Source organism: Rhinolophus sinicus, chromosome 12, assembly GCF_057876585.1.
Source record: "Rhinolophus sinicus isolate RSI-liver-muscle chromosome 12, RSI-T2T, whole genome shotgun sequence".
NCBI classification, from domain to species: Eukaryota; Metazoa; Chordata; class Mammalia; order Chiroptera; family Rhinolophidae; genus Rhinolophus; species Rhinolophus sinicus.
Genome location: NC_142512.1, coordinates 52430836 through 52455812, shown reverse-complemented (window position 1 = coordinate 52455812; position 24977 = coordinate 52430836). Strand labels below are relative to the sequence as shown.

The window sequence follows — 24977 nt, the reverse complement described above, 5'->3', positions numbered from 1 at the left end:
GGAAGGGCTAGCAAGTTTGTTTGCTGTGGCCCTGGCCTTGGTTCTGGGTTCAGACCTGGGCACTCCTGAGTGAGTGGAATTGCAGCAGAATCCCACCCAGAATGTGTTTTCTCTATAGCTGTCCCTTCTCACCCCCAAAAATCACTGGAGAGCCAATTCTCCATGAGTCACCGCTGCTAAAACACTGGACTCAGAAGGGACCCTGCTCCCATTGGCCTGAGTGGAGTGAGTCCTTGAACTTTCTACCTCATGAATTTAAAAACCTTTGTGTGCCAAGCACCATTGCACGTACTGAAGGTACAGCTTGAGCAACAGTGCAAGCAAGGTAAGGCCCTGTGGGCACCCCACCGCCAGTCTGTGGGTGGGGACAGACGAGGAACAAAAGCCTGTGTCCTGTGCAGGAGTGCCTGCTAAGTGCTACTAAGAAAATTACTCAGGCTCTGGGATAAAAACGCTGCAACAAACGCCACAGGAGACTGGGAGGGAGTTATTTGAGGTGAGGCGGTGAGGGACCCTGGGGTGTTTCCACTGGGGTCTCTGCGTACCCCCCTCCTCCCACGGGCGTCCCTTCTACTCAGGGCTGGTTCTCCCTCCAGGGTCTCCTCCCCACCTTCGTGCATCTACCGGTTCCTCCCGCAGCGGTTCTGGTCCAGAGGTGCTCGGTGCCCAGTATGCACCGTGACACCGGGAGTGGGGGCTGGGGGGACGGGTGTCCCCAGCCAGGGCCTGACTCCGCCCAGACACGCCCCCGCTCGCGCTCCGCACCTTGCTCAATGCCTCAGATACTCCAGCGTCCTCCGAGTTGTCCTGAGCCCCATGGAGACAGCACCGGACGCGCCCCAGGAGAGCAGCGGGGCCCAGGCGCTGCTGAGCGAGCTGGAGGCGCGGGTCCAGGATGTGGTGAGGGCGAGCTCTTGGTGGGAGCGCCACGGTGTGGATTGCGCCATCCTCGCGCTCAGCCTCCTCGCCTTGCCGCCTGGTGAGGGACATGGGGACATGGGGACACGGGGACAGGGCGACAAGGGGGCCGGGCTGGGGGTGGTAGTAGAGGGGGAGGTGATGGAGACGGCTGGGGTACGGGGGAGACACTGCGTGCCCGGGATCCCAGGACGGAGAGTCACACACCAAACCTGAAAGTCTGGTTGGGGTGTCCTGTCTATCTCCCCAGAGGACCTGAGTGCTGAAGGAAGGAGAGGGTCTGATGGCATGAAGGGCGGTGGAGGGGAAAGTTGAGAGGAATCACTGAGAGACAGCGAAGGAAGAAGGTGGCCTGGGGGAGGGGAGGGTTTCCTGGGGTCACCAGGGATGGAGTGAGGTGAGTGAGGAAGGAGGGTGGGTATTTCCCCTGGACCTCTCCTAATCTGGACCCCCACCATGACCTAGCCCCACCACTGCTCTGGCTGGGGTCCAGAATCAGCCCCCCAAGTCCTTGGAGAGTCCATGGGGCTCTGTTTTGTCCCAAATCCTGGAGAGAGAACCAACCCATCACCCCAGGCCATCGTGGGACCTGCCTCACTGCTGCCTGTGGCAGCTGCCAGGCCTGGGCCCACTTTGGCCTGGCCTCCCAGGGGTGGGGGCTGGGGTGGTTAGGCCTAGATCTCCAGAGCTGGAGAAAAACCCTGCCCCCCCCCTCCCATGCAGGGTTCCTGTGCCTGCGCTCTGAGAATGTCCTGGTCTTTGTCCTGGGGATCACCATCCTGGGTGTGTGCCACTACACGTTCACTGTCAAGGGCAGCCACCTGGCCACTCATGGTGCCCTCACGGAATCCAAACGCTGGAGCAAGATCTGGGCACTTTTCTTTGTGGAGGTGAGCCTGGCGGGGATGGGGGCGGCTGCTGGTACCAAATGGGCAACTTCATTGTTCTGTGCCAGCATGACTCTCATTTACTCCAGTGTGAGGATTAAAGGAGACACTGGAGATCTTGTTTAGGGCTTGAGCCTGACTCCTTGGTGCTCGCCAAGTGCAAGCTTTGCTTATTTCTTCTGGAAGGAACATGCATTCAGCTGCAAGGAAAGGGTTTTCGTTGTTGTTTGTTTGTTAGTGTTACTTATTTTTAACTGAAAGGTCGATGCAGTTATGCAAAGAAGTCAAAATTCTGTGTGTGTGTGTGTGTGTGTATGTGTGTGCGTTTTGCGGTGGCTGTGGCCCATCACCTGTTCTCTGGATTGCACAAAGGACAAGCTCTTGCCGCCCAGGACCCTCCTGGATCTCTTACTCTCCACTTCTGCCATGTCCTGTTGTCACCTCCTCTTGCAGGGTGCCTGTGCTCTTCCCAAGCCTTGACACTCAGGAGACTCCCCCACTATAGAAGAACTTAGTTCTCTAGTTCACAACCTCAGGTGTCAGCTGAGTATCCCTGGCTTTTCCTGGGCACCCAGTGTTTGCCAGATTTGTCTCAGGGTCTGCTGGCTCGAGCTGGGGGTGGGCAAGGGCCTCACCCTCTCTGACCCATTGGATCTGGGAGGAGTGGGTAGGATGGAGGGGGCAGTGACACTCCTGGGTGTTGTTATTTCTTTGTGAAAGTATCTCAAATCATACATACTTCCGTACACCAGCATGAACTTCCCTCTGAAGACTCACTTCTGGTCTACAGAATGTTCCATTCCTCCTGCTAGGGTACTTCTGACCCTCTCCCCAGCCCACCGATAACCCTAGCCCCTCCCTGTCCTGGGTGATGTCACAGGGACTGTCAGTTATATCCTCTGGGTACTGCCCCATGAAGGGCCACAGGAAGGTGGGGGGCAGGTGGGTGGGCAGAGCCACCATGGTGTAAGTACTGAAGCTTGGGAAGGATTAGCGCCTGAAATCAAAGGGCTTTAGGGACTCCCCTGCATGTCACTCACAATCAGGATGCTCCCCTGAATGGGAGGAAACAGGCCAGTGCCAGTTACTAAGCTCTATTGTGTCTCCACTTCAAACCTTCCTTCTAAAATCAGCTTTGTACTAAGGGTGTGGAGTCACGACTGGTCCACAGGGAGCATAGGCCAGTTCTGTTCCCTCCTCCTCCCCGGGGTCATCCAGGGGAATGCAGTCACCTTCATTTGAGTCCTGTGTGGTGGTGGAAACAGAGCCAAGAACGCCCAGCCGGGTCAGGATTCCAATGTTCTCTTCCCAGGAGTTCAGTGTCACCATTATCCGCGGGGCTGTCTCTGACCTTCTCTCTGCTTGTTCCCACCCGAACCCCGAGGGGTATTAGTCTGTGGATGCTCAACTATGACTTTTTTTTTTTAGTTTAAACATTTTATTTAGGTAGCATTTGAGATCTTGCTCCCTGTCATATGTCGTCAGTTTGGCTCAAATAAACTTTTATAAAAATTCAAAAAAAATTATTTGGAGGGAAAACTGAGGTCTGCAGTACAAAATACACTTTTTATTTTTATTTATTTATTTTTTGGAGGGCGCAGCTCACAGTGGCCCATGCAGGGATCGAACAGGCAACCTTGGTGCTACAAGCACCACTCTCTAACAAACTGAGCTAACCGGCCACCCCAGCTTTTTATTTTTGAAGTAATTATAGAGTCACAGGATGTTGCAAAAATAGGACAGAGAGGTCCGGTGTACGGTGTACCCTTCACCGGGTTTCCCCCAATAGTTACATTTATATATGTCATTCAATAGCAAAACCAGGAAATTGACATTAGTATTGTGTGTGTGTGTGTGTGTGTGTGTGTGTGTGTATGCATGCCTGTAGTTCCATGCCATTTTATCATATGTGTAGGTTTGCAAAATGTACTTCCAAGGAGCACCCCTCCCCGCCCCCATCTTTGGTCTGGCTTCCTCAAGGATAAGCCCGAGGACTCTGGGAAGGGGTCTCATGGTGAATCCCACTCACGTGGATCTGTAAAGCCTGGCTCCTGGTGGACGGGAACCCTGGTGGGCTTGTACACGGCCCCTCAGAGGCAGAGAACCCTGCAGCAACTGCCTATGGATATCCGGCTCCACTGAGCCTGCTGAGTGTGCCCTTGAGGAAGGGGCTTGGAGAGAAAAGGGTGAGCTTGCTTCGAGGGACCAGGGGCTGCCCAGCTGGGAGCAGAGACTAGGAGGGAAGCTGGTTGCATGGGGAGCTTTGGGGGCCGAAAGAGTGTTGGCCGAGTAGGCAATGGCTGAGCGGTGCACTGGCATCACTGAGCTTCTGCTCCCTGTCAAGCCCTCTGCTGCATGCTGGGAACGTAACAGTGAATAAGACCCGCTTCCAGTTCCCCAGGGGCTTAGAGTCAAGTGGGGAAACAGGCATACATGAATGACATCAAAGTAATAAAAATCCTGATTATACCAGCTGACACTTATTGGGTGCTTATTGTGTACCTGCCATGAATGATCTCATTTAATAGTCACGCCACTTTATGTGGTCAAAGCTATTGTTATTGTTACCTATTACCGTCACTTTGTAAATGAGGAAACACTGGTCTGGGAGGTGAAGTCACTTGCCCGAGGCCGCTCAGCTGGTATGTGGTGCGGCTGGGAGCGGGGTAGGCTGAACCTGATGGCACCCTCAACCTGGCAGTGTGAATGCTGTGAGCACAGAGGGGAGAGCATGGCGGGGACACTCGCAGTGTCTGCTGACATTTTTGGCTATCATGACTGGTCGTGTGTGTGTGTGTGTGTGTGTGTGTGTGTGTGTGTGTTACCGGCATCTAATGGGTAGAGGCCAGGAATGCTGCTAAACATCCTATAGTGCACAGGACAGCCCCCTGGCTGGGGTACATGTCTACAAAAAGTGATTGGCTGTTTATCTGAAATTTGAATTTATCTGGGTGTGCTATACTTTATTTGACAAACCTGTCACCGAGGCCTGTGGCGCCCCGGAGGTCCCCACCACTCTATAGCCAGTATGAAGGGGCTGCCCAGCCCCTGGGAATCAGTGAGAGGAGCTGGAAGGAGGAATGGCAGCTGGGCAGACTCCAGCCCAGAGTCCGTCCTGCCTGCGGGACACTGCCCCTGGGACAACCCAAAGCTCCTCTTTCTCATCCTGTCCGTGTCTGCTGCTCTCTTCTCCTATGCCCACCTCTGGAGTGGCTGCACCAGGTCCCCCGCCTTAGCTGGAGATCTGGCCTTACCCTTGATTTCTTCTGCTCCGAATCCTCCTCACCTTTCCCCCAGATCCTGCCCCCATGCTGCCCTTCCCATCCTCGCCATCTCTCAGCTGGCCCAAATCAACAGCCTCTGGCACCATCACCTGCCTTGCCCCGCCCCACCCCGCCCCTTCCAATCCAGCAGGGTGACCTATTGAACACCCACAGTTGGTTGCGTCACAAGTTTATAATGGTGGTTTTTAATCCTGCAAAGTATTGTTTGTTTAAACAATAAAATACAAGGGAAATATTAGAGGATACATGAGAGATTGAGAGCCTCCCTTACTTCCCAGGAAGAAGACCCTCACTGTGCACTTTTTGAATTCCGAATGATGTAAACATATTACCTATTCAGAGATAAATTAGATAACTACGTTTGGCCACCAGCTGAGGCCCAGGGATACTTTAGTGAACAAACAACTGAATGAAGGAATGCATGAACTAATGAGAGATTTGCGTCCTGATGTTTAGCTGAGAAAGGATGTCAAGAGGAATTATACTGACATCCACCCCTAGCACAGTCTGCCACTTGCAGAGCCTGAGTGCTATTAAGAGATTGGGGCTTTTAAGTCTTCCCAAGGAACACAGAAGGTGACGATATCAAGAAGTGGCACCAACCTCAAGGCTTCTGGAACTTTCTCTGGATCTGGATGTGGAATCCTTGGTTGAGACCTTTAAATAAACCTTTACAGCAGGACAGTCCATTCTCCAACTACCTCCGCAGCATGTGGCCATTTCCCAGTGCCCTTTGGTTGATGGGTGTACACGTAGGTACACACGCTGTAATTTGTGTGCAGTCTCCCCTTCTAGCTTAAATTCCTTTCTCTTCCTCTCCGGGAAGAACATCTAGAATTCCGGTGTTACAGAAACAGACTCAAATCTGTTCTTATTCACGTGAAAAGGCAAATCGTACCCAGACTCTGGAAGTGAGTGCTGAGTCACAAATCACATGTTATGTACTGTACAGGTAACCTGTTCCCCCTGCATCCTCGGGTCTGAGCACACGGCTGAGAACCCCACCAGGGCCCTGAGGGCTGGATTCTTACCGTGCTCAGTCTGGTTCAGGCTCCAGGTCGTTTCTAGCATTGCTGCTCAAAGGAGATGCTGAGCTTGGGCCAGAAGGAAAATCGGCTTTGTCACTAAGCAGACTGCTGCATTCAGCTGACATTTCTTCACGAAAGAAGCAATGCGGACAAGATTGGACCTTGGAGCAGAAGTGCATGGAAGAAGCAGCTGAAAACAGTCACTTCTTCCAGTTACGTGGAACAGAACTGTGAGGTTCAAAACACACACTTGCAGGCCTTGGGCAGAGGCAGGCTGGCCTCAAGACATCCCAACAGACTCCGGCTGTGACCCCTGTGCCTGCTGCCAAAGGGCTTCTGTCACTAACTTGAACCAACCAAGGGACCCCAATGGGTGCATGCTCTTGAGCAGGCAGGTCCTCAGAGACCAGCAGGTCTGGAAGAGACGTCACTTTAATGGACACGTTACCTGCCCACCTTCTGCAGCCTCTCCCAGGTTCTATCCTTCTGCAAAGTTACAAAAACAGAGAGCAAAACCCGCCCGCCCCTCGAGGGTTACATCCTCTGAGAGCAAAGTGCCTGTTTTCAGGGACTCCTCAGCAACACTGTTGCTGAATTCGCTTAACATGTCACATATGTAAAGGACAGAGTGCTGAGTACACATCAAGGTGTTCTGCTGTCTGTACCAGCTCACAGTGATTGGCACTGGGAAACTCTTCAGCTTCTCCTGAAACTGGAAGGCAGCATCTTCAATGAAATTAGCAAAACCTTCTGACCAGGATGGAGTATTGGAAGAGGCTGGCATCTGCACGATCATTTGCATGTATCTGCATGAGATACGCCTTAGTGCCTCCGTTGCCTTCAGAATGACCCTTCTTGGAGTCAGAGAGCCTGTGCTGGTGACCAGCTTAGGAGAACCCCACACCTGCCAGAGGAGCCACCCCAGCAAGAAGTTAGCTCTTGTCTCCCACCAGGGAACCCTCACTCCAGGTGCCACCCTTGTGGACAGTTCAGGAGATGGCCTCTTTTTGCTTGCAGACCACTCCTCCCCTCACTGCTGTGGGCTCAGAATGCAAAATAGGCTATGAAAGTACAGATGTTTCCAAGATAAACAAACACACACAAAATAATTACAATCCGAGGCCAGGAACCTGACAAGCGGGTGTCCAATCGTCTCAGGCTTTCAGGCTTGCCTGGGAGGTCAGTGGCAGAGTGGCAATCTGGGGGGCTGGCCTCATGCCCCCTCACATGCCATGCCAAGTGGACGCACTTGTTTTGACTGGCTGCCACTCTGCGGTCACAGATACCTGAGAGTTGATGGTGAAGGCTGATTAGCTGGGGGTGTAAGCAGGAAGAACCTGGAAATGCAGGGTCTGGGGACGGTGGGGTGTTCTCAAGGTTTCCAAAGGTCCTGCCTTGCTTGGCTGTGCCGTGCCTGACGTGGACCCCGGCGCCTTTTCCGGCTCCCTCCTCTAGGTATGCACGGCCTTCCCTGCAGAGTACGCCAAGTATGGACACGTCAAGATACACCATGGCTATACCAACGTGCTGGGCTTGGGGGACTCCAGCACGTGGCGGCTGCCTTGCCTCAACCGCTACGTCTACATGTTCCTTGCTCCTCTCTTGATCCCCATCATAACCCCAGTGGTGGCTGTTGGTGAGTATGCCAGGGCCGGGGTCTGAAGTGCCCTGCAACGACCTGGTCTTCCCTTTCCTTCCTTTCCTCCTTGATTGCTGGAAGCTGCCTGTGGAGGAGGTGGGGAGCCCTGAGTTAAGACGGGACAGAAACTTTCTGAGACAGCCAGGCAGGGTGGGAAGAACCTCAGACCCGGGGCCACGTCTGGCACTGCCACTTAATGGCTGGAGACCTCAGGCAGGTAACTTAACCTCTCTGAGCCTCAGGTTCTTACCTGCTCCTCAAGGGTGGTGTGAAAACATAATGAGGTCATAGATGTAAAAATGCTTTGTAAATGCCTTGTACTATATTGCATGTTATAATTAATATCATGGGAGCGCTATCAGGGTGGGAGGAGCAGAGGTTGGGGGGCAGCCAGTCCTGGGTTCAAGCCCCAGGCCACTGCTCACTATCGGAGTGACCTTGGTCAGGCTGCTTAATGCTCCATTTCCTCTCTATAAAATGGGTAAACCTACTTTTCAGGGTGTGTGGGTGGACACACCTAGGTCACCCTAGCTGGCACCCCCGAGTCGCCAGGGAGCCAGCTTATGTTGGATGGGAAACTTGCCCACTGTGTCACTGTATTTCTTCCCCTTCTGGCAGAGCGGCTGAGTAAGATGGAGCTCAGGACGGCGCTGCGGGCGCTGGGCCTGATTTCCCTGGGCCTTTATTCTCACTACTGGCTGCTCTTGAACGTGTCTGGCTTCAAGAGCCCCAGCTCAGCCCTGGCCTGCATGCTCGTCACCAGATCCCTGCTGGCCCACCCTTTCCTCCATGTCAACGTCTTCCAGGTGAGAGCTCCCCCACCCTGGGCGCTGGGGGGCTGTGGGGAGCGTTCTCCACCTGAGGAAGCATCCCCCCACCTCGCACCCCGCCCTCTACTCGTCTCTATGTGGCTCACCATAGAGAGTTTGGGTCTCAGGTAAGGAACTGGCTTCCCTTTAACGCTGGCTACCATTCTCACGTGGAGCAAAGATTGGTTAAGAACCTACCACTATGCGTTGGCCTCCTGATTAAGTTCTGTGGCAACACAAGGGATTAGCCCCCAGCTCCTGCCCTCAGGGCACTTACTGTGAATAACCTCACGAAGTTGAAAGAAGGCCATCACAGAGGCCCCAGCACAGGCCACGAGGCAGGCAGATGGAGGAGCTGGAGACAGAGGTCTTCCTGGGAGGCCAGGACTCAGCACAGTGTCCTCGACCATTTATGTAGGGACGAAGCCTCTCCCATGAATGACTTAGTGTCGTAGTGTGTCCCAGTTACCTGTCTTGCTAGAACGGAACCTCCCGTTCACTTGGCATCCCTTGGACCTAGGACGGTGCCTGGCGGAGGGGGTATACACGTTTGTATACAAACCTGTTGAATGAAAATATAAGCGTGGATGCACAAACTTGATCTTGAATGATGAGCAGGATTTTATCGGTAAAAACAGAGCAGAGAAGGGGCTCTCCAAGATGAAGCAAAGACATAGTGACATGAGAGTAAATGGTGGGCAGTTGCGAGCTTTCGAGTACCATGGGATCCGAGGGGTGTCCAGGCCAAGACCCTCATTGTACAGATGGGGGGAGAGGCCCAGAGATGGATGAGATTGAGCTCAGGTCCTGGACAGGTGAACCCCACCCCTCACGCCTCTACCAGGTCCTGCCAGAGTGGAAGTAAGGGGGCAGAAGAACCCACTGGTCCCTGAGTGCGAGGTGAAGACTCCTGGGGCAGGTGGAGAGGTACAGGAAGGGCCCAGGTGGTGACCCACGTGTCTGTCACAGCACATCGGGCTCCCCATGTTCTCCCGGGACAAGAAGCCCCGACGGATTCACATGATGAGCCTGGGCGTGCTTAACCTGCCCCGGCTGCCCGTGCTGGACTGGGCGTTCGGCCACTCCATCATCAGCTGCCACGTGGAGCACCACTTCTTCCCCAGGCTCTCTGACAACATGTGCCTGAAGGTAGATGAGAGTCGGGCTGGAGGGGCTGGGATGAAGGGACTACCTGAGGGCAGACGGTGAGTAACCTTCAGGTTTCGCTTGAATCCCAAGTCTCCCAAGTCAGAGGGCCTCAGAAAGGGCAGCCCAGGGCACAAACGGCAGTGTGGGTTTCTGATCAGAGACATGTGGGTTCTTTCTAGCAATGCGACTGGACAAGTTAAGTGACCATCTGTGAGCCTGAGTGTCCTCATCTGTCAGTGCTTACATTGACAGGCTTTGAGGATGAAATAAAGAGATGGATCTGAAAGGCTGGGCACACAGTGGGACGCTTGGTAAAGGAACTATGGTTTTTATCTGCCATGGCAAAGAAGACTGTCATGCAGTTGGAAGCCCTGGGTGGGGGGGTGTTGAGGAGAAGCCCCCTCTCCCTTGCCTGCTGAGAGGGGAAGAGGCAGGACTTCTCCAAGCCCCTCAGCTCCTTCAGAACACCATGGAACAAGGCAGACCGGAGCTGGGGCAGGGAAGAGGAAGGGCCCCCAGTCCTGGCTCAGCGACCCCCTCCTCCCGCCCGTCTTCTGGCAGGTGAAGCCCGTGGTGTCCCAGTTCCTCCATGAGAAGCAGCTGCCTTACAACGAGGACACCTACCTGGCGCGCTTCCGGCTGTTCCTCAATAAATACGAGGAGTTCATGGTGCAGGCCCCTCCCATCACTGAGCTGGTGGGGCTGCAATGAGGGCCGGGCCAGCACAGTCACCCTGCTCCCCTTCCTGGGCCCAACCCTGGCTCTCCTGCTCCTGCTGGCCATCCCTGGGGCCAGGAAGGTGCGGGCCCTTCCCCAGTGGGGGTGGCTGGGCTGCTGGGCAGACAGTGAGGCAGGGATCTCCTGCTGGGGGCCCTGGGGGTCACCTGCCCTGCTTGCTTTTCTGAGTTGCGAGGGTTATCTGGAGAAAAGAATAAAGGTGGCTGGGCATTCTAGGCAGTCTGGCCAACTTCATCTCAGGACTAACTAGCTGGATTCCTCCCCTGCTCTGCCTGAGCCTTGGTAGAGCTAAGGGAGGGTGACAGTGAGGACAGGCCCTGTGCAGGGGGCAGGCGAGGAGGGGGCATGGAGAGAGCAGGGTCAGCCCTTGGCTAAGGCCTCCCGGATGCCAGGAGAGCCGTGCAATTAGCGGCTACTGCTTCTTCCTGTGCCCTTGGAGGCTCTGTCCCTTAAGGAACCCTCTCCTCAGAGACCACAGGGGAGGCTACCTTTGGCAGACCTTCCTCGGTTCCCAGCCAGAGAAGCCTGTGCAAGACACAGCCTGGCTCCACAGCTCCCAAGAGCCACGTCATCAGTGAGATCTAAGTGTATGTGTTTTGTGAGGAGAGTACTCCAGTTTCTGGAAGTAAGGGGAGGAAAAGTATAAATAGCTTTGAGCATGACCTTGCCTAGATCTAGAAAAATATCTGCTTTGTTCCATGATATTTAGAAGGAGTGGGCCTGGAAGAATTATCAATTGAGGGAGAGAAAAATTACTGGGAGGGTAACTGAGGCTAGAGGGGGTGATAGGCAAAGGGTCTGGAGGACAGATGGCCTTAGAGAAGAAAGGAAGGAGGAGAAGGCGTGTGGGGTGCAGATATTAGAGCTGGAAGTCAAGGGCTGGGCTGGGCTGGGCTAGCTTGTGAGAGCTTTTTCTGCAGCCTGGGAGGGAGTCCGGAATGTCATGGAACTATCCCAGCTAGAAGAGGTCGAGGTGCTGGGGGACACCACTAAGTCAACCAAAAGTAAGCAGACTTGAGAGAGGGCTGGGACCTGCCCTGGCTGGAGGCTGGATGAGGGGGTACAAGGAAGGGCCCAGCTGGAGGCTGAGGGAGGGACAGAGAAGGAAGTCAAAGAAGTTAGTTTAAAACAGGGTTTCTTGCCTCGGCACTATGACATGATGATTCTCTGTTGTTGGGGCCTGTCCTGTGCATTGCAGGATGTTTAGCAGCATCCCTAGCTTCCCACTTGGTGCCAGGAGCCCAAGCTGTGACCATCAAAAATGGCTGAAGTCATTGACAAATGTCCCCTGGGGGGCAAGATCATCCCTGGTTAAGAACATGCAAGTCAAGTTCTGAGTGCACAACGGCCTTATTTTTCAGTGAAGTCCTTGGACAGGGCAAAGGGTATGCTGCCCCTGATGTTGAGAAGCTAAATGTCAGCAAGTGGGATGGACTGATGGGTCAGACGGCAGGTGAGGGCATTCGCTAAGCCTGGCCCTGCTGGAGAACCCATCTCTAGTGAGGCCTTAGGTAGCTCTGCTGCGTAGCTGCCATTGGCCCCTCCAGATCCTTTCCCCACTCCCCTCCACCCTACTTTTCTCTACCAAAGGCACACGCTTGCAGGCACCCTCTCCTGCAGCGACCACTGTCACGCCTTGTGAAAACAGCTCCTTCCTTTGCTCCTTCAGGGCCTGGGGTGGTAGTCGCTTCCAGTTGTTTCTAGCCCAGGGTGCTTCACGGTTTCCTTATTCCTGCTTACACCTCTGTACAAAGTTCCTCCATTAAACACTCTGCAACCAGACCTTTTGAGCATGCCATCTGTTTCCTGGTGGGAGGCTGATGGCTACAGCAGCGTTTTGGATCCACGCAGCCCTCTTGCAAGGAGGCTGGCTTGGCAGACTCCCCAGCCTACTGCTTTGCTATACCTTACTGCTGCTCTTTTGAAATGCACTAGTAGCTCAGAAACGGCCTTAAGGTCTCGGAGTGCGACTCATCAAACTGCTAATTCTCCATATGAAAAATGCAACGTCAGAAAAGGCTCCATTGCACAGTCCTGGCTAATGATTAAAACCATCCTAATACATAACCAATGACTCATTCTTATTGATCTGGGCCTGAGTGGGGAATGGGCAGCGGCTGGAGGCCCTGGTACCAGACTTGGCTGTACCACAGGCACCTGGAAACAAGTCACTGGATCACTTTGAGGCTTGATTTTCTGTTACTCTGAGGATGTGGGCTGGGAATGCATGGGGCTTGAGAGGTGAGGGGTGGGCACAGAGTGAATGAAGCCCTTCTGGGGCTCTGCAGTGACCTGAGGTCTAATCTACAAAGTGTATCAGAGGTGATAATACTGATGATGATGGCGAACGTCTTCAGATTGATGATGATGATGATAGCTAATATCTATTCAGAACTTACGGCACATTTTTACCTATGCCACCTAACTTTAATTTTTACAAGAAGTTAGTACTATTGTCTCCTACCATTACATATTGTGAAGATAAGTCTTGGAGAGATTAAATTTCTCAATGTCGTAAAGCTAGTAAACGGCAGAAGGATTTGAACCCAGTGTGTCCGACTCCAGAATCCCTGTCCATAACCACCAAACATAGTGCCTCTGGGAGGTGAGCCCGACAGGGCTTTCAGAGGTATCTAATCCCAAATCTCCTTCTCTGCCTCCCATGTGAAAGGATAATAAGTGATTTGATCATTAAGAAAAACTACAAACATCCATTATGTACCAGGCACTGTGCGAAGCTCTGGGGATATAAGGCTGCATGAGACTGGGCCCCAACCTCTTGGAACTTACAGTCTAGTGCAGGAGTTGACAAACTTTTCTGTAAAGATAGTAAATATTCTCGGCTTTGTGGACCATATGGTCTCTGTCACAAACATTCAAAGCATTTTGTGCCAGCAAAGTGTGGAACAACCATAGACATATGTAAAGAACGAGCATGACTGTGTTCCAATAAAATTTTGTTGAATTCGTATAATTTTCACATGTCACAAAACCTTATTCTTTACATTTTTAAAAACAATTTAAGAATGTAAAATCCATTAGCTTGTGGGCAGTGCAAAAACAGGTGTTGGATAGGATTTGGCCTGCAAGCCATAGTTTGCCTAGTTTGGGACAGGCACAAAACACAATGGCTTTATTAGAAATCAGAACAGTAGGAGGGAAGGGAAGTGACTAGAAGGGGGACAAAGTGTTCCTGGGGTGCTGGCCATGTTCTACTTCTTGATCTGTATAGCGGTTACAGGGTTACATCTTGTGATAATTCATCAAACAGTACACTTCTGACTTCTGCACTTTTCTATTTGTTATTTCAATTTAAAAAAGGTAATTAACAAACAATTGTCACCCCAATAAATTTAATTTAAAAAAAAAAAGGTAATTAAAAATGATAAGGTAGTGTAACAAGTATTAATAGGGTAGAGTGTTAGGGGACAAGAAGGGGCCCTAACTCAGCTTGGGAGAGGATGGGTCAGGGAAGGCTTCTCCAAGGAAGTGTTTGACAAGAGGGTCCTTGGGAAAAAAGGAAGCTAAAGCTGGCATTAGGCTTATTGGGTCAGATGTGACCATAGATCCTGTCATTTAAAAGTATATTTTGTTCATCATGGATTTTTTTTGCATTAATTTCAATCTTTCAAAATGTTGCATTAAAATATTATTTATCTTGATTCCTGAGGTTTTTGCACCCAAGGCAAGTGCGTCACTGCCTCACACTATTCCTGCCCTGATGGAACAGGGTCAGGATCTGGCTCTGTCTTGAGTACCCAGGGCAAGTCTCTCCTCCTCTGTTTCCTCACCTGTATAAAGGGGAGGGGTGAGGTGGGACAAGATCTCTGGTCAAAAAAGGGACTCTACATAAAGTACGGAAAGTAACCTCACAGGGTGATCTGATCATAAATTCCTAAATGGCCAGGCCATGGTACCCAGTCACACCCCAGGCCTGTAACTTCTTCAGCGAAAGGTTTCAAGCCAGGCCTGTCCATTGTTCTTGTGCATCTAGGTCAACACACCTTTGAAAGTCCAGAAGTAATACCTTTGGAAGCTGTAATCACCCTCAAGAAAACACATAATCCTAACTACTTGTAATACTATCCCCACCTTGCTTTCTCCCACTTTCACGTCACCTTCTTTACCTTCCCTCCTTAATTTCAAATGCCTAAAAGAAACTACAAAACTTATCCTTGGGAGCATTGTAGATCTTGCTTCTCAGCAATTGTGGTCAGTTTTGGCTCAAATAAATTTTTATAAAAATTATCTACAGTTTCAGGCATTTCTTACATCGACATCTCTAAGGTTTAAAATTCTCCCTAGCCCAAGCTGGACCGCACCTTCAAAGGGGGGGGGGTCACACCTGTGTAGCAGCCTAGTAGGGCCGCCAAGCTATAAACTGGGAGCCCTTTTTCCCACCCCCCTCCCAGAACTTCCGGACTCCTTGGTCATTACCCAATGGGCGTGCTTGAACCGGACTGGTGATTGGCAAGCAAGAAACCAGCTCCGGCAGAGGAGGACGCTATCAGGCGGGAGAGGCGGATGCGTCATCAGCCAGCGACGGGAGCCTCCGAGAAAACTCCTCTCTAATTGGTTCCCTTCTTGAGGCGATATTGAAACAGCGATGAGGATTCGCTCTCTTTTAACTCTAAACTCCAGAAAGTTGGAGGGAGGGCGAAGACTGGGGAGAAATTTTTTAAGTCACGTGGGGACCAGAAATCCTGGGGGGGCGGACCTCCAGCAGAAGTGGGAGGATCCGAGGGCGGGATCTCACCCCACAGGCCCTTTTGGAGGCGGGATTCTTTAGGGGACGGTGGTGGAGCCGCCCGGCTGTGCTTTCCTAGAGCGTGGGAGGCGGGATTTGGGGCGGGGCTGCGCCTATGGGCGGGGTCAGGGAGGGGCGGGGCCGGAGCCGGCGCTCAACGCGAAGCGCGGGGCAGTCGGGGAGAACAGATCCTTGTGCTGTTTCCTCCTCCCAGCCATGGCTCAGCGCTGCTGGCGCTGGTGGCACTGGTCGGCGTGGCCTCGGACCCGGCAACCTCCCGCCGGGAGCACCCCGAGTAGGAACAGTGCACCCCTGGGGCTGGATGGGAGCGCGGGGAGGCCTACGAGCGCTAAGGGGATGGTTGGAGCCAAGCTGGGGCAGAGCTGGAGAGGGACAAGAGAGGGGACCAGGGACGAGACTGGAAGGGTCCACTCATGCGGACGAGATGGGGGTGGTGTACCGGAGGCAGATGAGGGCCTGTGGGGTGAGATGCCCTAGGGTGAGACCATGATGTCCGCAGATGTGAGAAGGGGTGAATGAGGGTGGTATGGAAGTCTGGGGCAAGAGAGAAGTCTGAGACGAAACGGGATTATAGGAATGAGGCAGGAGTAAACCCGCTGGTAGGGTTCTGTGGAGAGAGGGGCTAAAGAGGTGAAATGGGAGCATTGTGGGGAGATCCACAGCGGTGAGACTGGGATGACATGGGGTCCGTTGGAAGGATGTGGTATTCTAGCGGGGTAGGTAGGGAACCCCATAAGGAAAATGAAGTACTGTGCAGGGCAGTTTAAGAGGTGGGTGGTGGGGGTTGCTGAGTAGGCCATCTTCAGTGACATGTGTGAGATGTGGGTTTCTGAATGAAGACAGCCTTTGGGGTTCAGAGGAAGTAAGAACACTGCAAACACCAAAGCTTTGCCAAAAATGAGGGTGAAGCTTGGGAAGCTCCATCTTCTGTTTGACTCTGAAGTGGCTTGGGATTGGGAGGGAGTGTTGTTCTGACCTCCCTGCCTCCTGTCCTAGGTTCCCGCCAGCAGTTCTCCACGCAGGAGCAGACCACCCAGATCTGTGTGGTGGGAAGTGGCCCAGCTGGCTTCTACACTGCCCAACACCTGCTAAAAGTAAGCCATGCCCTTCTGGTACCCTCACCCACGATTCACCTGCTGCTCCAATCCTAAAGGCAGGCCCCACTCTTTTGGGTTTTAAAAGCAGTCCTGGATTCCTGATGGAGAATGGGCTCCCAGCCGATCTAGACAGGACTCTTTCTACTCATTTTGTCACCTACATCTGGGGCTCCCCACTCTAGGTCCTCAGCTATGAGAGAAGTGTGTCTACCTCATGGGCGATGGTCAGTGGTCAGTGGCAGATGGTTGGCTATGCGTCCTTGGCCAAGCCCTTCAGGGAGCTTGTGCAGACCTGTAAAATGACTTTATCCTGCTCCTCTTCTTCCCGCCTTTCTCCACCATCTCCACTCTGTTCCCAACATCCTACATCTTGAGGCTCTACCTCTCTTGTTAGGGATTTCTGTAACTGTATCCACCTCACTGTGCTGTCCTCACCCATAGCTCCAGCCCTCCCCATGCCATGTTGTTCTTTAAGCCTGCTCTCCACCCACATGGCCTCCCCCAAAGGCCAGGGTCTCAAGGCTTATAGTAGTGGCCTTGGCGGGCGAGGCCCCAAGGTTACTAATTATCCTTGAGACTTTGCCAGACCTTGGACCTTAGTGGGAGGGAGGAGGGAGGGAGAACCATGTTGGGAGAGGAGGGGAGACCAAGGCTTACTAAGACATTGGGCAATGGCCTTGCTTTGAAGGAATTTGGAGTGTCCATGAAGAGACAGGAGAAATGATGAATATATTAATTATACAAACACATGTGCAGATAGTTAAAAGGTAGGGTGATCGACCACCCCAGTTTGCCCAGGACACAGGGCTTTCAGTGTTAAAACTGGGAGGGTCTTGGGGAGACTGGGATGAGTTGTCACCCTGCTGAAAAGGGACCTCAGCATGCCTTCTAAGCAACACAGGTAAAAGAGCTAATTACGATGATGTGACCAGCATGAGCTGAGGTAGGTGGGGATGAAGGTGTTTCCTGTAGAAGGTGCATTTGATCTGCAATGAAGGAGACCATGGGCTCTGGAGAGGGCCTCCCACATGTGGGGAGTCGTCCCCAGGCAAGCTGCCAGATTGTAGGACAACCCTGGTCTCTGTCCCAGAGCCCAGGGATTTCACAGGGACTGGTGAAGTCCTGGAGGGTTTTGTGTAAGGGACACTGTTAGCTGAGCCTGAATTTTGGGGAAGGGGGAGAGTGCGCCTTCCAGACAGGATTCTCAGTGCCTCTGATGTGAGCAAAGGCTCTGGCCTGCACTCAGCTGACACGTACACGTGCTTTCCCTGTGGGAGGTGCTGGGAGATGGACACAGAGGCCAGTTAAGAGCTGGTCTTTGCCCACTGGGAGCTCCAAGATACATGCACGGCACATCTGAGGCAGTGGCACTTAGCTGAGTCAGACACTGTCTGTATAGCATCTCATCACATCCTCTAGACAACCTGCAGCAGGTGTCATGACTCCCGTTTCACTCCCCCAAGTGAAGACTCTGAGGCTGAGCGAGGTTGCCCAAGGTCCCACCTAGACAGGAAAGGTGCTGGGATCTGAGCACAGGCAGTCTGATGGTAGAGCCCTCTCTTAGGCACCATGGCAGCCCATTCTGGAATCAATTACTGGACACTGACATGTCCAGGCATGGGCCCAGCACTGGGAACAGGTGTGAGCAGGACAGGCATGGTCCCCACGCTCAAGGACCTCATGTGGGGATTATGGAGAGCAGTGGAAGAGGGTTTCCACAATATCGTAGGGCTCTGGTGGTGTAAGCACAGAAACTGGGGTGGGGGATTGTACAGAGAGGGGCACCTAACTCAGCCAGAGGGGGAGATGGCCAGATTGCTGTCTGAAGGATGGAGCCGGTGAAACTTCCCCAGGAGATGTGTCTAGTGGGAAGGGAGAGGGTCCCAGATGGGAAGAACCTCAGAGAATGTTTTTGTTAGAAGGGGGACAGAGGAAAAGGGGCCCAAGATAGAGCAGCTGGAGGGTTCAGAGGGAGCTGCAAGGGTTAGGGAGGAGAGTTTTGTGGAAGATGAGGTCAGCCTGCGCCAGATAACCAATAAACATGTCCAGTGCATTTAGCTTTGTGGGAGGTGGCCTTGGAGAGAGCAGTGTGACCTAGAGGGAAAGATCCACAGCAGGAAAGAATGGAAGATAAAGTGGGATTGTGTAAGGTATTGTCCACAGGCTGAGCAGTTTGAACTTTGTCCTGCGGCAGTGGACAGCCAGGAAGGTTATGAGGGTGGCAGTGCATGCGACAACACCAGTAATAGTAATGGTAGCTTTTGTTGATTGTACACGCACGTGGGTGAAGCCCTGGGCTAAGTGCTTCAGGTCTTGCTCATTTACTCTTGAGTGTCATGCCAGAAGGGATATTCTGTTGTACAGAGAAGTTAAGAAACATTCCTGTGGCACAGAGCCAGAGAGTGGTGGGGTCCCCGTGGCTGTTGACTCCAGCGCCAGAACTCATCCTGGGTACCCCATCAGTAGGGTTTGCAGGAGGTGGGGTGGGCGCCACCTGTGGCTGGGGTGGGTGGGTGGTGGGGCGCCAGGACTCGGGTGTAGGCACTGGAGTGGAGGGCAAAGGGGGTTTGGACAAAGGCAAGGAGAGGGGCAGGAGCGTTTATCAGACTGAGGGCGACTGGAGGGCATGAGCTCATTTGGCCCAAGTCCCCCTGAATCGGGGGTATTACAGCAAAAGCCAAGATGGGGGTGCGAGGCAGGGCAGTGTCGTCTGTAGGAGCCCCAGCTGCTTGACCCAAACCTGCTTGTGGCCCAGAGTCTCTCACGGTCCTGACCTCCAGGATGCTTCCCAGCAACCCAGCGACGTGGGGTCATCTATCTCAGTTTACAAAGGAAGAGGCAGATCCAGGAACTTGCCAGTCATGTGGCTGGTTGGTGCCTGAGCCCAACCCTGTGCCTTCTCCATGGCCCCTCTGGGTGCCCTGGAGGGCAGGCCATGCGGACCAATGTCTGAATGAGGTCGTTTTTTCTAAGACTATGGCCACTTCCATCTGCCTCTACCCCTCACATGCCCCAGCTGTGCCCCCGACTCCTTTTCCAGCTCGGCCCCCTTTCCAACAGGATGATCTTAGCGACTAGAGCTAAGGCAAGCATGAATTTCAAGGGGTGGTTCTCAAGTCACCAGCCTGGCTGGCCATTTCTAGAAGTGTCGAGGGGTTCTAGGGCAGAGTGATGTGGCACGCCCGATCCAAGTAGAGAAAGACGCTCTCTTGATACGTCTTCCTGTTGGCCGAGGTTTCGATGGGCTGGCAGGTCTGAGCTCAGCTGCTCCATTCCTCTTGTCTGGCTCTCTACGCAGATGGGGAGTCAGGGGGCTCTCTTTCTCCTTGCAGAGGGTCTAGGCCTCTTTCTGTTCTCAGTCCACTGAGCTGGGCCCTCCTGCTCTGTCCGGGACGGGGAGGACCTGTAGGGGCCCAGCCCCTCCCTCAGCCCCACCTCCTGCCACCTTCTTCCCCAGCACCACACCCGGGCCCGCGTGGACATCTACGAGAAGCAGTTTGTACCCTTCGGCCTGGTGCGCTTTGGTGTGGCGCCTGACCATCCTGAGGTGAAGGTGGGTCTCTCTGGGCACGGAGAGGAGGTTTGGAGATTTCGGTCAAGGTGAGGAGGGAAGAGAGGCTGCCTGGCTGCATGGAATGACCCCAGGCCCTCTAGATGCCACCCAGGTTCCATCCTGGGGACATTGTGGGGTGAGAGTGGCACAGTGTGGTCCCTGGAGCTGCCTCATCCTCTAACCCCTCCCACTCCGGGGCCAGCAGAATGTCATCAACACCTTTACCCAGACGGCCCGCTCTGACCGCTGTGCCTTCCATGGCAACGTGGTCGTGGGCAGGGACGTGACTGTGCCAGAACTGCGGGAGGCCTACCACGCCGTGGTGCTGGTGAGTGCAGATGGTGGCCGGGCTGGGGATGGGGATTGGGGCAGGGCAGCAGCAGGAGGTGGTGGCTGAAGGATGCATGTGGGTGAGGCCCAAACCACTGGGCGCGGGCCAGCGTGGAAGCTACGGAGTTGGAGCTGAGGGAGGCCCCTGGGAGCCCTGTGGGGGCTGCCTGGTCCCTTAACTGGTGGTGAGGGCTCTGGATCTTTCCTCAGAGTTATGGGGCAGAGGACAATCAGGCTCTGGAAATTCCCGGTGAGGAGCTGCCCGGTGTGTTCTCGGCCCGGGCCTTTGTGGGCTGGTACAACGGGCTTCCTGAGAAACGGGAGGTGAGTTGGGGGAGCACTCCCACTGCCTCTTCCTCCTCCCCCCTCAGCCAGGGCTGGAAGAAGGAGGAGCCACCATCCAGGACTGGAAGGCTCCCGGTGAGATGAGATGTGAGACATCAGGCTGACCGAGGTGGGAGGTCACCTGTGAAAGGCCTCTGGGAAGGTGGGGCCGGGGGGGGGGGGGGGGGAGGGAGACCTGAGTTGAGGCTCAGGTGAGTTGGACGTCTCAAGTGTGGGGGAGCCCGAGGGCTATGGACAAAGGCTAGGGGAACCCTATGCAGACCTCTTCCTCCAGCTGGTGCCGGACCTGAGCTGTGACACAGCCGTGATTCTGGGGCAGGGGAACGTGGCTCTGGATGTGGCCCGGATCCTGCTAACCCCACCTGAGCACCTGGAGGTGAGTGGGTAGGTCCGGGGCTGGAGGGATGGAGGTGAAGTCACACTGCGGGGAGGGTGCCCCTGCTTCAGGGTTCAGGCCACATCCCTTCAAGCTGAGCCTCAGTTTCCCCTTGGTGTCAGGCAGAAGTCTTTTGAAAATCAGCCCATGAGCTTCATGTCACACCATTTCCTTGTCACTTTCAGAACTCCAGCTCTGTGGGCCTTTAAAAAACAGTACTATTCAGTGTGCTGCAGGACCTTTGCACATACCACTCCTCTGCTTAGAACATTCTTGACTCACCTCTTGCCAGTTAATCTTTCAGTTCTTGGCTCAATTGTCCCTTCCTTCAGGAAGCCTTATACCCTCCTCTCACAGACTTTGTCTACTTTTTCCAAGCATGTTGTCACCACTGTAATTTTACATTTATTGATGAGTATTTGATAAGTATCTCTCTCTCCACCAGATCAGAAGCTCTGTGAGGGCATGTCTCTTGCACCGTTAACACCTGCTACGCCCTCTCCCCCTGTTCCCTGCGTGGTGCCCTGCACCTAGTAAACCCTTTTTGAGTGAAAGAGCATGGGCCTGGTTTGCTGCTACCGTGTTTCTGTTGCTACCAAAAATAAGACCGGGTCTTTTATTAATTTTTGCTCCAAAAGACGCATTAGGGCTTATGTTCAGGGGATGTCCTCCTGAAAAATCATGCTGGGGCGTATTTTCCGGTTAGGTCTTATTTTCAGGGAAACACGATTAATTGGAACCATTTGCAGAACTGGCGGCAGTGCTCCATATGGCCACCAGGGGGGGGCAGTGGTGCATTTCGGGCTACCAACCTTCTCAGGCTCACTCAGGGTCGGGACATGACTAAAAGGAGAGGCTCAGTGTTGGATGACTTTAAGGTCCTCCTTTTGTTCCAGAAAACAGACATCACGGAAGCTTCCCTGGGGGTACTGAGGCAGAGTCAGGTGAAGACGGTGTGGATAGTGGGCCGACGAGGACCCCTGCAAGTAGCCTTCACCATTAAGGTGCTGGAGCCAGAGGGAGAGGTGCCAGGGTCCTAAGTGGATGGTTTGCCCTTGGGAGGTGGGGAAGGGCAGAGCCCCTGGGGATAATTCTGCCTGGGGTGGAAGAGGGGAGCTAGGTGGAGGCCAGTTCCTCCTGCAGTGCTGGGTGATGGTGGTGTCCCCTAGCTGGCCTGGGCTCTGGGGCGGGCTCCAGAATGAACTGTGCTCTGGGCCTGATCTCCTCCCCCACTCCCCACCCCCACCCCCAAGGAGCTTCGGGAGATGATTCAATTACCAGGAACCCGGCCCATTTTGGATCCTGCAGATTTCTTGGGCCTCCAGGACAGAATCAAGGGTGAGGGGCCCCGGCCTGGCCCCCCAGCTCACTAAGGAGGGGATGGTCTAGGTCAGAGGGCTTGGGGAGGGCATTCGGGGAGAGGACTGTAACCCAGGCACAGCCCTGAGCTGTTCTGCATTGCTGACAGAGGTGCCCCGCCCAAGGAAGCGGCTGACAGAACTGCTGCTTCGAACAGCCACTGAGAAGCCAGGGGTGGAAGAGGCTGCCCGCCAGGCACTGGCCTCCCGAGCCTGGGGTCTCCGCTTTTTCCGAAGCCCCCAGCGGGTGCTGCCCTCACCAGATGGGCGGCGAGCAGCAGGCATCCGCCTGGCAATCACCAGACTGGAGGTAAGTCTCCTGTTACCCAGAGACACCCCTGTTGTCAAATCTCCCCACCCCAGCCACGTGTTGCTCACACTCCCCAACAGGGTGTCGGTGACGCCGCCCGGGCAGTGCCCACCGGAGACATGGAGGACCTCCCTTGTGGGCTGGTGCTGAGCAGCGTTGGGTACAAGAGCCACCCCATTGACCCCAGTGTGCCTTTTGACCCCAAACTTGGGGTCATCCCCAATATGGAGGGCCGGGTTGTGGATGTGCCAGGTGAGAGGGTGTGGGAAGGTTAGGCACCAAAGTATGGTGGGGAACAGGGAGGCTGGCATCCCCTGGGACCATTCACATTCATTCATTCATCCAGTGGTGTGCACTAAGGAACTGCTCTGAGCCAGGCCCTGGGAGTCTGGGTCCTGGGGCCCAGCCCCACCCTCCTCCTGACCCCAGGGTAAGTTCCCAGTCTAGCTGAGATGCCCACGTGTGTCTGGTTATTAAGTCATTCAATTTACTGAGGCCTGTCCTGGGCTAGGCCCTGTGCTCATTGCTGGATTTGGAGATTAAACAGCAGCCCCTGTCCTCAGGCAGCTTCCAGTCTGACTAAATATTCACACACCTGTCTATTCCTTCAGGAAACATTTCCTAAGGGCCTGCTGAAACTGGAGGTGGGCAAGACCCAGCTCCTGGTCTACAGGGAAACTGAGGTGTAAGGGGGGAGGGTATGGTACAAACAGGTTGAGACAAATCCGGGGTGGTGAGCCAGCAGCTGCAGTGGGCCCAGAGGACTTAGGGTGTACCGCTGTGTGTACGCACATCTACACTGGGGGCTCGGGCTCGCCAGGCTAGTGTCCAGCCGCCTCCCATTTTCTTACCCCTTCACTACCCTCCCCCAGGCCTCTACTGCAGTGGCTGGGTGAAGCGGGGTCCCACAGGTGTCATCACCACCACCATGACTGACAGCTTCCTCACCAGCCAGACGCTGCTGCAGGACCTGGAGGCGGGGCTGCTGCCGTCCGGCCCCAGGCCTGGCTATTCGGCCATCAAGGCCCTGCTCAGCAGCCGAGGTCTGAGCCCTGTGTGAACTCCTGGGAAGTGGAGTGGGTGGTCCCTGGGCCTTTCCTCTGTTTGGGGTTTGCTCTGGGCTGGGATGGAGGAGGAGGATGAGGTAGTGATTCATCTTTCCTCTGCCTCAGGGGTCCGGCCCATCTCTTTCTCGGACTGGGAGAAGCTGGATGCTGAGGAGATGTCCCGGGGCCAGGGCGCTGGGAAGCCCAGGGAGAAGCTGCTGGATCCTCAGGAGATGCTGCGGCTGCTGGGGCGCTGAGCCCAGCTCCCAGCTGGGCAGGGAGGGGAGGAATGCTGCACAGGGGAGAGGGGCCTGGGCCAGTGTGATTGGGACGCTGCCCCACAGCTGCATGCCCTGCCTGCCCTGGCATGGAGCCTTGGCTGCCTCTTTTCCAGGGGTCTCTGAACACTTACCCCTGCCGGAAGGTCACCCTTGCCGGTGTAGCTTTAACTCTCAGCGAGGAGATAACCTCAGTTAGGGATGGGTGCAGGTACACGCTGACTTTCCTCCCTCCCACCTCTCTCCTGCGGACTGTGAAGGGTCACCAGGTCAGGAATATACTGAAAATAAACCAGCTACAAGGGAGAACCAATGGTTGATGTGCCTGCGCCTTCTTCTGGAGCCTGGGGTCACCTTCCAGCCACAGTTCCCCTCTAGCCCGCAGGTGGCGCTGCAGAGCGAACTCCTGGCTCAGGGACCTCGTGGAGGGGGGTTTGGTAGCCAGCCCTGGCTCCTACCCTCCCTTTCTCGGCTTGGCCCTGCTGCTAAGGCCTGCCTGCCTTCTGCCCACGCTGCAGGCACCCTAAGGCCCTGGCCTGCTTGCTCTGTTGGCCCCACTGCCTGGTGCCCTCCCTGGTTAGCCCCTGGTAGAACCAAAAGAAGAAAAGAGAAAAAGTGGGAGCGAGGGGACTGGGCAGCAGCTTGCCCCAGTCCCTCCCTGTGGTCCCCACACCTCTGGTGCGAGTCCCCCATTCTGCTTCCAATGCCTTGCACGCCTCATCTGTTTCCAGCCAGACCAACCAGCCTTTTAAAAGCAGTACTAAACTCTCCGTAGCTATTTGCAGTTTACAAAGCATGTTCATCGTTTAAATGACAGTCCCCAAGATGCTGGCCTCACTTTATAGACTGGGGGAATCCTGGAAATTATCTGGCCCAAGGTCATACAGCTAGTGAGCTTTGGACTCGAACCCAGGACTCCTGGCCGGTGTTTTCTCTGAGGCCGCTTTGGCCCTGAGTGTCGGGTCTGGGGACACAGTCCTGGAGAGGGGATAAGGGACCCAGGCATCCGCACGCCCATGGAGAGGAGGTGCTGGAGGAGCGCGGGTGCGGGCAGCGAGGCGGGC

The 24977-nt window shown here is 54.4% G+C and overlaps 2 protein-coding genes across 4 annotated transcripts; both read left to right on the top strand.

Moving 5' to 3' along the window:
* Positions 1 to 360: 360 nt before the first annotated feature.
* FADS6 (fatty acid desaturase 6) lies at positions 361 to 12234 on the top strand. 2 transcript variants are annotated; one of them, XM_074319679.2, is made up of 7 exons: positions 361 to 496; positions 783 to 979; positions 1642 to 1808; positions 7573 to 7753; positions 8375 to 8562; positions 9535 to 9714; positions 9894 to 10249. In XM_074319679.2, the coding sequence occupies exons 2-7, from the start codon at positions 817 to 819 to the stop codon at positions 9912 to 9914; spliced, it is 900 nt and encodes a 299-aa protein (XP_074175780.1). In that variant the 5' UTR covers positions 361 to 496; positions 783 to 816; the 3' UTR covers positions 9915 to 10249. The 2 variants fall into 2 exon arrangements, with proteins under 2 accessions (XP_074175780.1, XP_019601203.1); XM_019745644.3 differs by lacking the exon at positions 9894 to 10249 and adding an exon at positions 10276 to 12234 and having other exon boundaries at positions 363 to 496.
* A 3095-nt stretch (positions 12235 to 15329) lies between these two features.
* On the top strand, positions 15330 to 24226 carry FDXR (ferredoxin reductase). 2 transcript variants are annotated; one of them, XM_019745646.3, is made up of 12 exons: positions 15330 to 15494; positions 16217 to 16314; positions 19775 to 19870; positions 20076 to 20198; positions 20411 to 20524; positions 20820 to 20921; positions 21818 to 21925; positions 22175 to 22259; positions 22390 to 22589; positions 22670 to 22841; positions 23462 to 23632; positions 23762 to 24226. In XM_019745646.3, the coding sequence occupies exons 1-12, from the start codon at positions 15416 to 15418 to the stop codon at positions 23890 to 23892; spliced, it is 1479 nt and encodes a 492-aa protein (XP_019601205.1). In that variant the 5' UTR covers positions 15330 to 15415; the 3' UTR covers positions 23893 to 24226. The 2 variants fall into 2 exon arrangements, with proteins under 2 accessions (XP_019601205.1, XP_074175440.1); XM_074319339.2 differs by having other exon boundaries at positions 22643 to 22841.
* The last annotated feature ends 751 nt before the right edge of the window (positions 24227 to 24977 follow it).

Bases quoted from the DNA above. Each gene is read 5' to 3' on its own strand.
- FADS6 (XM_019745644.3), top strand. From the start codon at position 817: ATGGAGACAGCACCGGACGCGCCCCAGGAGAGCAGCGGGGCCCAGGCG. The intron at 980-1,641 runs GTGAGGGACATG...CCTCCCATGCAG, and splicing joins CCTCCTCGCCTTGCCGCCTG to GGTTCCTGTGCCTGCGCTCT. The intron at 8,563-9,534 runs GTGAGAGCTCCC...TGTCTGTCACAG, and splicing joins TCCATGTCAACGTCTTCCAG to CACATCGGGCTCCCCATGTT.
- FDXR (XM_074319339.2), top strand. From the start codon at position 15,416: ATGGCTCAGCGCTGCTGGCGCTGGTGGCACTGGTCGGCGTGGCCTCGG. The intron at 20,199-20,410 runs GTGAGTGCAGAT...ATCTTTCCTCAG, and splicing joins CCTACCACGCCGTGGTGCTG to AGTTATGGGGCAGAGGACAA. The intron at 20,922-21,817 runs GTGAGTGGGTAG...CTTTTGTTCCAG, and splicing joins CCCCACCTGAGCACCTGGAG to AAAACAGACATCACGGAAGC.